Genomic DNA, 12,079 nt, shown 5'->3' with positions numbered 1-12,079 from the left:
TAACCAAATGTCACTTTTAAAGATCTGCAGAAAGTATCCTCTCAGCGAGTTTTATGTTAAAAGTCTTTTGAAGCAAATCATAATTGATGCAGAGTCTCAGTCTCAGGAGGTGCTGGATGTTTTCTATGAAAAGTATGCACATTATCTCACTAATTACAAGGTAAATCAAGGATTTAATGGTATGTGTTATGGGGTTTAAATGTCTACTAGCTAATTCTCCTTGTATTTCTATTTTCTAGGCTCAAAAAGGTTAGTTTTATTATGTTTCTAACAGGAATCTCCTCTTCAATATTTAGCTGAAAACAACTGACTGCAAATCCACAAACTGCTTCTCAAAGATATTCCAACTAAAAGACAAATTTAGTTGTTCCAAACCTTACAAATATAAATATAAAAATAAAAAGAAACCTGATTTTGAGAAACAATATTATATCGGTTTTCATGAATTAGCTGCATATTAATATTCAGTTATCATCATGATATATATTTCATGACCAGTGGCTCACAAGAATTAGTCTCTTCTAAGATTGAATGGTCTGCTTAATGCTCATTGCATCTAGGTGATGATTGCAATGTGAAATACTTGAACATCTTATCAAGGGGTCACCATCCCAATGCCATTCTGGCCGAATTATAGGCGTGCATGGAATTTTCGCCACAATGAGGCCAGCTTAGATTGCTACCCTCTATGTAAAACCTGTAGCAAGTGTTGTTCCTTAAGATCTACTCATTGTGGAGCTTTGTAGCTATCTTTTATGTCATTTCTTCTATGCATCCTATGTAGTGCGATTTTTTGAGGAATTATTAATGTGGTAATATGAAATCAACTTTATGAATAAGTATTGGTTCACAAGAGCCCATCTCTCACGAGCTTGAATGGTCCACTTACCATTCATGAGGTGCCCCTTCATTGAGCTTTTTGTATTGGTTCACAAGAACTCATCTCTCACGATCTCGAATGGTCTGCTTAGGATCTATCTCATCTTGGTGTTGCCCACCCAGGGTGAAGTTGTGGGAATATTTTGGGAACTAGATAACTACATTGAGATACAAAGTTAATTGACTAGACATCAAAGGTACTTCTCTCTTGAACTAGATAACTGACAACAATTGTGGTTCTTATCTTAGGTGTCATTCTTGATTTTCATAGTTTATACGTATACTCTACGCTAATGATACTCTTTCCTCACTCATAGGATGAATCTTCTTCCTGTACCCACTAACATCCCAATTGGGTTGGGCTAATAGATTGATTTCTCCCTTGCCCAATTAGGTTGAGAGGATCTATTTGATTGGCCGACTCGATTGTCGATAGGGTTGGTCCTCCTAGCTAGGTGTGGTTCAAATGGTGTTATTTCAAAATGCTTTGGATATTTGTGGAATGAAGATTCACAGGCACATTAAAGCCAGTTGCATGTGCAACAAACATAACTCACGCATGTGCAAAAAACCTAAATTGTGTGTGTTTAACATTTTGCTTGGGTGCACCGGAAACATATTTGTTCTATAAGTAATATTTGTACATGCAAACTTATGATACTAACTCTATTTCCTTCCTAAATCTGGTGCTGGTCTTTGTTTTGTTTGTGATTTCAGAATCCATATGCTGGCAATTGTTTCACGTCTTTCCATTGAAAACTAGTATATTCATTACAAAAAATCCGCATACACTTTTATTTTATTTAGTGAATTATAAGTAATTATATTTGTTATTATTTTCAGAAATTACAAATTTGAAGTATTCTATATTCTGAAGTTATTATTAAAGTTGTACTTATTTGAGCAAGTCAAAAGTTTTCTAAAAATACTTGCCATTTTAGAAGACTTTTATTGCATTCAAATCTATCTGCTATACGTAATCTTGGATTCAAGTGATTGGTTTAGGATCAAGTAGACCTGCCTTGGCCTTGTAGAGCCCGAAGCGCAGGGGATTTGGGTCATATCAATAAATCCCATCATGTTGGCCATAATTGGTTGGATATCCCAGCATCAAGTTAGCAAGGCTCGGACGATTCCAATTTGTGGTTTTGGGAACCAACAAGAGGTTTACTAACCATAGGCCCCTGTACCAGATCTTCAGGTAGGGACCCTCTTAGAAGGTTCCCTATCCTCCAATCCTCTTCATTGGTAGGTCCTACCCTTTTGGAGGGGTTTGTTGGGATCAGTTTTGAATATACAGAGTTGGCCCGAGTGATCTATCATCACACTATACATGAAATAGGCGAATAGCTATTATAATTATTTAAAGAAATATAAATTGCTCTAATCAATGTACTAATACGGTACCCCAAGTTTAGTACATATGTTAAGCAATAACAAATTAGGAATATTTTGAAGGATCTCATCATAATCCTCCACATAACATCATCCTCTCCATACTGGTCTTATTGGACCTTACATTGATTCACCTCACGGTTGTGTAAATACTAATCATAGCTTATGTACTTTGAGCACCTTGAGTGGCTCTATGACTACCACTCCTTGATCTTGCACATGGGGTTCTAGTCAATTATATGATTCAATTTTAATATTTCTTTAAATAAGAGACATGAAAAACATTGTGCAACCGGTGGTAGAGCAATTTTGTAGGCTATTAGGTTGATAAGTTCCAAGACCTCAAATGGTCCAACATATCAAGGTGCCAATTTAGACTATTTCTCAAAACTTATAGAACTCTTATGGGGTTTCACTCTTAAGAGAACCTTCTCCCCAACTTCAATTGGTTTGGTGAATGTTTTGCATCAACATAGCTCTTTTGTTAATCATTAGCTTTAGCTATGTAATGCCTTGCCCGGAAATACTTGGACCACAAGGATAAAAGATACACTAAATATTATTTTTTCTATATAATAAGTTACCTATTGACAATGTAGAGTAACCAAGTGCAATAATAAGCATCAAAACTAGATAAGAAAGTCAAGGAACATGGCATAACTACATGTCCACATAGACAAGCGGAAGTCTATAAAACTTCCAAGGAGTCTCAAGCCACTAATCAATTACTCAGAACAAAGAACACGTGTTCTCGAGATAATTTCATGAGATTCAGAGAATATGCACAAATTATAAGACGGAGATACTACACTATCTATCCCAAGCAAGATGTTCTTTTTAAGCCTAAAGTGCAATTCCTGCATTGGTTAACCATATAGATGCATTTACCATTCTATCCAAAAACAAAAGCGTGAGTTCTACATAGAAGGAGATAAGCTTCATCAACAAATACCAAGCTAGTCCGTTATACTTGAAAAAGGGTATCTAGGATATTAATTAGGTTTTCTGAAAGATGGGCAGAAGTGCCCATCGTTCGTGTTATGACATAGGATGACACATTGAGCAATCAGTCTCGTAAGACACAAGATTGGGTCCTGTAGAATAATGTATTCCCATACGATAATGTATGGTAGAAAAGAAGATTGGGTCCCATACAAAATGGTGTTTTGGGTTGTACGAATAATATGTCTAGTATCATATGGGCCTTGATTTGGAAGCCATAACTTTTGCATTTTTGCCCGACTGACTCCGTTCAAAAAGCATCAAAAAGCTCTTGATGAGCTCTATGACATAATGGACTTAAAAGCATCCCAGGGCATCATCATTTTTGTCACCACCTGAAAGAATCAAGCATAGTCTAAGACGAGTAGTCGTTGCGAAAACATGCAAGGAATAGGATTCTTAGATCAACAAAAGAGTGGGCATGCCTACACTAGCATAGGACATAAAGAGAAAGCTAGCTCCATATTGGGCAACATTGAATGCATGCATATTGAGGCTACAGTCACTCAATTACGTTAATATACATGAAATGGAAACCATGAGAATATAATGCTAAAACAACTTCAATACATAAACCATCAAATATCTATGCAATAGAGAGAGTGAACATGCAAGCTCTAAATCCTATAGTTGGTGGAATTTGGTCTCTGTTCACCGGTCTTGAGCAATGGTATAGCTCATCGAATCCTCCCTGCTACGTGGTACATAAAGAGAGAAGATAGTACACATGAGTATCCATTGATACGTTGTCCTCTTTAAGCAATGAGGACTCAACCAAATTGTCGTAACGATCAATCTTGTGCCCATGATAGCTCTTCCATCATAGAGGTTAGGCATGATGATGACTTTTGGGTAGAATCTATTCTGTATGGGATTGTTGAGCTTGGTATGTTGACTATGCTTAATGGCATGATTTTTGACACAAGGATGTGCATTGTATGGCTCCTAGTACAGAGAGACAATTAAGGAATTCTAGTGCTGATTCAGGATTCCCAGATGAGTCCATTAGTGCATTTCATTAAAACCACATTGTATGGAATGCATTTTCTTTTCCATTTAGCCCACCCGCAAAGGACTTTCTATTTCGATTATTGTATAGGTGTGGGATAGGTGGTTGGTTTGGTGCGTCCAATAGTGTTGCTAGTTTGCTTCTTCAGTACAGTTACTATTTTGGGATACATGCTAGAGGGGTAGTGCTGTGGCAGTTGGACATATTGGACATTCAAGCTATTATGTTTGGATTGACAAGATATTATATACAACTGCGAGGTTGGATGGTTTGTTTGTTTGTGGAACCTAGGAGGAACATTCTCATGGTTAGTAATGTTTGAGGGAGCTGGTTGGCATAATGTTTAGCTCTCACCTTCATTTGATCTTAGTGGTGCTTATGATTTCAGCTAGAGTGAGGTTCTTCGTTGGATTGAGAATCTTCTCGTAAATGATAGCAACACATGACATGTTGATTCAATTGATCATGCACATGGGGTGATTTGGGATCCTAGTACTAGTATGATTGATGCATTTCTATTATGGGGTATTGATGAGTGGCTTCAAGGTTCTGGATGTGATATTTGTATTAGAGTAGCACAATGACTTTGTGGAGCAACCTCTTTGAGGTTGTTATGGGATTGAGGCATTTTGGTCACATCATGCACATACAATATGCTTGAGGAAAAGGGATCTTCGGGAAGGGAGGACTTAAATCCCATTTTTCTAGTCATTACTTCCTGATGCGTCGATAACCCTTTCACCATGGTCCTGTGGGTTAACCAGGATTTTATAGGGTTTAGTGTGAGCTTTTGCCTAGGCACTTTCAGATTCAGGCCAAACTAAGTTGATATAGCACGGGTTTCCAGATACCTACTATATATAGTAAGTCAATAGGGTTTCGTATTTCTGACTTTTAAGTGTTGGACTTGGAGCATCTCACCGATATATCACACATGGTTTTTAGTATCCAATTGGTTAATTATTTTAATGCTTGAAGATTACATAGTTTTAATAAAGTGACTTTTAAATTAAAATACATTTTAGCAAGGGCTCTTGGTGAGCTGGAGTCCCTACCTATTGTGATAAGTAAGAAGAAATTAAATTATTAGAATGACTGATTTGTGGGCAATAACTACAACTTTCTAGCGATAAATAATGATTTATTTATTTGCAATATATCAATTTTGACAATGAGATTTGGAAGTTGTAATGGTGGATGATAATTCATAAAGTAATATTATTATTATATACAGTTTGCAGTTATTTCTAGTTTGAATATTTTGTTTATCAATATATAAGAATTAAATATAGATCAATGAGTTTGACTTGGTATATTATTATTATTTTCAATAATAATATCTTGTTATTATTATTTATTACAATGTCATTAGAGGGAATAAATCTTAAGATTAAGTAGCTAGTAGAGAGAACAAATATTGGACACTCATTTTTAAAGAAGATTATGAATAAGAATAATTTGTGATATAAATATAATTTTAAAAATAAAAATAAAAGTTGTGGTCAGTCATGAAATATTTCAAATCTACAAAATGATTCTATTTTAACTACTTGTAACTTTTGTTCTTTATAATCTTGCTTGAAGATTGATTAAAAATAATCAAAATAAAATACAATATGAAGATAGTTTTAATATTTGATATAAAGAGTGCATAGAAAATAATCAAGATGTTGACACCCCTTATAATATATTCACTCATGTCCCTTGTAACAATGGCTTTCATTCGTTTTAATTGAAAAGTATTTTATTATTCTATTTATTCTCAATTTTTTTTTCCTTCTTGTGATGTTCTTTTTGGAGTGCTTATGTTTATTAAAGTTGCTTAAAAAAACTGCTAAGTGAAAAGTCAGATAAAGTTGTCACATCGAAATCTAAAGTTGCTCCAAAAAACTGCTATCTTCCAGCACACGCAACAGTTTGTCAGGAGGAGGAAAAAAATGCTTAGTTAAATGCAGTGACAAAACGGACCTGCAACTCTAAAATTCTTGTGCAGCTTTTTGGGAGAAGGTAAAATAGAAAGAAAGATCTCGAGATTTCTGTCTGCACTCCAGCAAGCAGATGTTGCATCGGCTGGGGCCTGTGAAGGATTCTAGAGATTATTTTTGCTAATTTTCAGAGTTAACAAATCAAATTTATCCCCACCAAAATTGTTGGTAACCAATCGAAAAATTGGATTTGCTGATAAAAAATTAATTAAAAAATAAAGTGCTTTTTGAACTTTATAAGTTCTCTACCTTTAATCATAAAAATTAATTGTGATGTGCAACCGGGAACATTAGTTCCCTGCCTGTATATAGGCAGGGACTAATAAGTCACTTTATTATTATAAAGCTATATTATTCTCTTAAGTGGAAAAATTGCAATTTAAAAGAAAGAGAATAAAAAATGAAGAGACAAGCATAGGAATAGGAAGAGTCATTAGGTTGTGCTTATAAGGAGGAGCTCATTTTCAGCATGCTTGGATTCAGTTTGATTTTGAGATTTCTCTTGGAGAAACGTGGAAGCTTGCAGCTTTCAATTTCTGAATTTGAAGACGGAAACCTTCGGGCTGGTGTTAATTTACCACACAGGAGTAGTGGTTTCATTTCGAGCCTGAAGTAATCAACATTTGATGTTACTATGAACAAAGCTTCTCATTACAATTCTAATCTGTATTTTACAACAGTAAATTATTGTGGGAAACATTGATTCTCAAATTATGGTTTAACGTCATGAATCATTGTCACCTCTGTCAAATCAGGAGTTGGACGGTTACTCTCTTTGCATCATCGAGTAGATTGTTATCATTTTCAAAAGTTACAGTGGAGTCTTCTATATGTGTGTGAATTTTGTAGGTACCTTCATTATCCAGAGATAAGAGACCATGTGTAGAATAGACTACCAAGTTGAACTCAATGTTGAAGTGGTATCTCTTGGATGTCAATTGATTGTCGATGAATGTTGTGGTGTATGTTCGTTTCAGGAATAAGAGCTTTGAAATTGCACAATTTATTTCATGATTCTGTCCTGCTCCTATTGGGAACGAAGCATGTTTATTGAGGTTGAAGCGTAGCCACACAGGTCCGTAGGTAGCTTCTTCCAGTAGTCCAGTAAGCAAAATGAAGACAATGGCAGATCGAAAAAGTGATCTTTTCTCGAAAGAATTTAATAACACATTTAATGGTGATCAACTTAGGCATTTGCAAAAAGAAAAGCAAGTAGGGAATTAGCTATATATTTGGATTGCAATTGGAGTTTGGTATTTCTGGATGGTGTTCACTCTAAGTTGGAAGAAATAGATTCCTATTTGTCCAAAGTAGACCAGTTAGATTGGAGGCTTTCGAATTGGGCTTTGTAACTCTTAATACTTGCTTGAAGAGGTGAGATTTGTAGTTGCTACTTGCTATAGTGAAATCATAAGTATAACAGCCTCTGTAGCACCCTATAATGATGACACATTGAAGTAGATTCTATAGCTAATTGTGGAGAGCCTACATGGGTTACATGATATGAAAGCCCTCACTTTTGGTAAGAGGGCTAAGATTTTAGAAACTATGGCAAGAACTAGATTGTTTATCATAATGTTGGATCTCAGGTGTGGAAAAACGATTCTTCAAATGTTTCAATGTCTCTCAACTGAAATTAGGAAACTTCATTTGGACAAGGTGAGGGATTGTATGCAAACCATTATGTTCTTAATCTTAGACGAGAACGATGATATTTGCAAACAGTTCCAATCAGAAGATTGGTTGAGCATAAAATTTGAAGGTCCAAGTAACAAATGTTTGAAGATGAACTAATCTCAATGGGCTTACAGATTGCAGGATCTTTTAAAAAAAGTAAGAACCAAATGAGGAAAGAGTAAATTTGTTTCATATGTTAGGAGGCCTGGACACTTGAACACATTTGTGGAATTATTAAGATATATTGCAGTCAAGTGGTCATGAGGGAAAGGTCACATATGAAAGCAGTGCCATGACACATGGGGAACAAGTTAAAATTTCAGCTTCAAATTTATCTATTACTGAGCATGATGATAGCACAAAGGATAATGGTTTCCATTCAGCTAAGGTGGAGGAAGAATCAATCCTTCTAGGTGATTGGTGATTTGCAGATCTGCATAGATAGAGTATGTGAAGAGAGAAACTTCTTTGATGAATCCATCTATTATCATAATGCTGTCCCATTTGTACTACATGATGAGTGCATGACATATTCTAGAGAGACAGAAAAATGTGATGGAGATAATGTTCTCACAGTTGAGAACAAATCAGAAAATGAAATGTGTGACAGCTCATGCACCCTATATGAATGTGAATTTGAACAAGGCCCATAGCATTGCAAGATTTGAAGGACAAATTGTTGGTCGCAAAGGAGAATGTTGTGCAAGTATTAACAAGGGTGGAAAATTCTCATAAATACATTGAAGATATTATTTGGAAAACTCAGATTGATGAGGGGCAAAGAAGAATTGCATGTGGTTTTACCAGCATTCAATTGCACACTGTCGAAGAATCATTTGAAAGAATGAAATCAGACTACTTACAACAGTTAATGGAGGATCTTGCTATCAAATTTGGGAAAGACAGGAACATGAGGTTGATAATCTTTGTTACCAGCTTAGCATGACTTGTTTCTTTGTATACAGAGCATAAAATCAAATTGAGGATCTTGCTATGAACCTTGTGGAAGACAAGGAAAATGTGGATGATGTTTGTGACTCACTTAGCATGACTCATTTCTTTGTATACAAAATGTAAAATCAAACGTCTGTTTTATCAACAACTAAAGAACAAGAAGTTACTCCTAAGAGTGTGGAGATCATGCAAATTATTGAAGGGATCAATGCTCTTGGTAGGTATGAAACAATACACAATGTTTTCACATTTTGTTATTTAAACAATGACAATGAAGAGAAGGACCAGCAAGGAGTCACACTCATGAATGATTCAATTTGCAGCAATGAAATAGTTGCTATGACATTCTCTGAAGGCAGATTTCTTAGTAGTTACAGTCTTGGGACAACTAGGATTAAAGAATTTAAAATATTAGAAAGAGTTGAGATTCACCAAACAAGACAGATAATGAGAATTACATTAGTTCAAACAGTAGTATGCTGATTGGTTTTGATGAACATAGGAAGATTGAAATGTTCTATGCAAGTAATCCTCGTAGGAAGTACCATTTATTTCAAGAATTCGTTGCTACGTATAGAACTGTAAGTATGGATCCATTTCCTTTAATGATTTTTTCAATGAAGTTAGGAGTTGATGGCATAATGGTGAGTGTGACATTTGGTCATTTTCGAACATTGGAAGTGCACATTGACAAGTCCTTACCAGCAGTTGATAGGAAATGCATTCTTGAAGAGGTTAAAATCAGATTTTTGGGATCAATTATGCTGATACCATTTGTAGCAGCAGGGTTGCAAACTTGTTTTTATGGGATAACAAACTTCCATACTGTAGTTTTGATAGAGTAGAGCAGCGAAAGCATGATGGGTATGAGTCCAATAGATGTGATTATCAACCATTACCAAAAGAAGGTGGCACTTATTTGCTTGATTACATAATGAGGAGTGCATATAATTTCTCTTTTAGCCTACGAGTTGAATATTTTTATGATGGCAATAAGAAGAAAATGAATGGTTGGTGTAAAGAGGGTTAAACTCCATCATGGAATGAGATGTACTACTTCTGGAAGAGGATTTGCAGCCTAAAAGATTTTCAGATTGTATTTTCTGGATGACAATTATCATGGGTTATAGAGATGAAAACCAAAGAATGAGCTGAAGACTTCATGTGATGAGAGCAATAGTTCTTCAAATTCACCTTGGGATCTAGGGATCTTATTGATGAATGAGTTACATCTGAACATATTGCTTCACAATGTGGCAGGTTTTGATTTCAGTTGTGTCAGAACGTGCCAGAGCTGTTTGCAGATTTATATGGGATCTTGGTATTGGTGCGTAGATTTGTGATTGCTTGAGGACAAGCAATATCTAAGGATAGAGGACTACAATGTCCTTTATTGGGAACTTGGAAGGTAAATGGCAACTTAATAAAATATTAAAATGACTATAATGGAGCTTAATAACAATTAATAAAGTCATTTTAGTTTAAAGGAGGTGGATAATAAAGAGATAAAGAAAATGAATTCCAAGAGATAGGCAGAGGGAAAACGAAGGGTAACAACGATGTGCTATTAAAGAACGTGAAGAAGCTCATTTTGATTATGCTTGGTTTACGCTAGATTATTGTTTCTCTGCAAACTACTAGGAAGCTTTGGCTTTCAATTTTTAAACCTAAGGATGAAAATCTTTGTCATGTCCTGTTTCCTAGGCCAGTGAGTTTTGTTGCCTCATTAAGCCATTTTGCCTTGGTCACATGAACAAACTAGGTTCTCGATGAGAACATAGCAGTTGTTGGCCTAGACGGTTTCAGTTGATAGACAAATGGGGTTGTTTCAATGGGATTTCTGCACACTTACTTTTTTTAGTAAGTCAACAAGCTCAACAATTTTAGTATTCCAGGGTTGGGCTAGGAGCATTGTGTCGAGACCTTTCCGATGGGCTATCAAACATGCATATCCGAGTGCATCTGATTAGAGATTTTAATATCTAAAGATTTAACTAATTTATTATAAAGTGACTTTATAACTTAAGTTCATATTGTTAATGTCACTTTATTATCTATGGGCACTTTATTTCCTTGAATGGAGGGAAAAATATTATTTTAAAAAGGAAATAAAGAAACATGAAGGGGAATGTGAAGAGTGACCTAGCTGTGCTTAAAAAGGGAAGAGGGAGCTCATTTTCAATATTCTGGGTTTTTGAGATTTGGATTTCATTCTCTCTCTTGGCGAATTTTTGGAAAGCTATAGCTTTCAGCAGGTGAGAAGATGGAAACCCTCAAGCTCGGGTAGTGGACGGAAAACCATTGTCGATTGGAGACATCGTGCAAGTGTTTCACATTGTATTCGAGGTAATCTTGCTGTAGTTATTGTATTTACAATTGGACTTCTTGGTTATTTTGCTGAAGAAATTCAATGAAATGTTATTTTTGAAAATGTATTTCTGATGGATATTTATGTCAATAATATTTTGAGACTTCTTTTTATCTAGTTGTTCAATGGGGTTTTGCTGGTGAAATCTTAGATATATTGCATGAATTTATTTGTTTAATTTTTTTGAGATTTTATCCAAAAGCTGGGCAAATATTTGGTTAGTGATATTATAGTGGTATTAGAACATCAAATTGCCATCCTGTTGGGTATTGTCAAAAAGGTTTGATCAAAGCCAGTGCATTTAGTCTAGGGGGGTTTTATGATTATCAGAAGTGCAATTTGATAATTTTTGGCATTTCTTTTTTTGCCTGGCTATCACATTTATTTGCATTATTGGAGCATCTACAAGACGAAGAGATTTTATTTTCTCAGAGAAAAGTCAAAAATTAATATTCGGAATAAAACAATCCCAGATAGTATTATAAAATCTGTGGGAAAAATGAAGTGAATATTTTATTTTTTGTTTTGGAGATTGGTTTGACTCGTTGCCTGCAGGACCTTACTTTAAACTTATTAAGTTTGACTCTTATTCGAGCTATGGTGTGAGACATTTAATAATCAAATAATGTGGTAGCGAATTTAGATTAGGAGTTGATTTTAATCGGGCATGTGTATCTTATATAAGGTTTTCCATAGATGAGGAAACATATTGGGCTACACATTTACTCTACCTTGCTGTAGATTTAACTATCAGCCAAATTAAGGTTAACGAGTATTGGTGGGTTTGAATAAATATTGGCACGAGGAATC

At 35.2% G+C, this 12,079-nt stretch overlaps 1 protein-coding gene across 2 annotated transcripts in view; it reads left to right on the top strand.

Moving 5' to 3' along the window:
- The window catches only part of LOC149578701 (S-adenosyl-L-methionine-dependent methyltransferases superfamily protein), a 205,254-nt gene that overhangs the window by 32,634 nt on the left and 160,541 nt on the right, over nt 1-12,079 (top strand). For both annotated transcript variants that reach the window (XM_089831198.1, XM_089831207.1), the window contains exon 3: nt 23-160. In XM_089831198.1, coding sequence (XP_089687324.1) covers nt 23-160 — 138 coding nt within the window. The remainder of the gene's footprint in view (nt 1-22; nt 161-12,079) is intronic.

Source organism: Cupressus sempervirens, chromosome 1 (genome assembly GCF_028749045.1).
Source record: "Cupressus sempervirens isolate cs-2001-9-10 chromosome 1, ASM2874904v1, whole genome shotgun sequence".
NCBI lineage: Eukaryota > Viridiplantae > Streptophyta > Pinopsida > Cupressales > Cupressaceae > Cupressus > Cupressus sempervirens.
The sequence above is the reverse complement of the archived record's forward strand: the minus strand, read 5'-3'. Positions and strand labels throughout refer to the sequence as shown.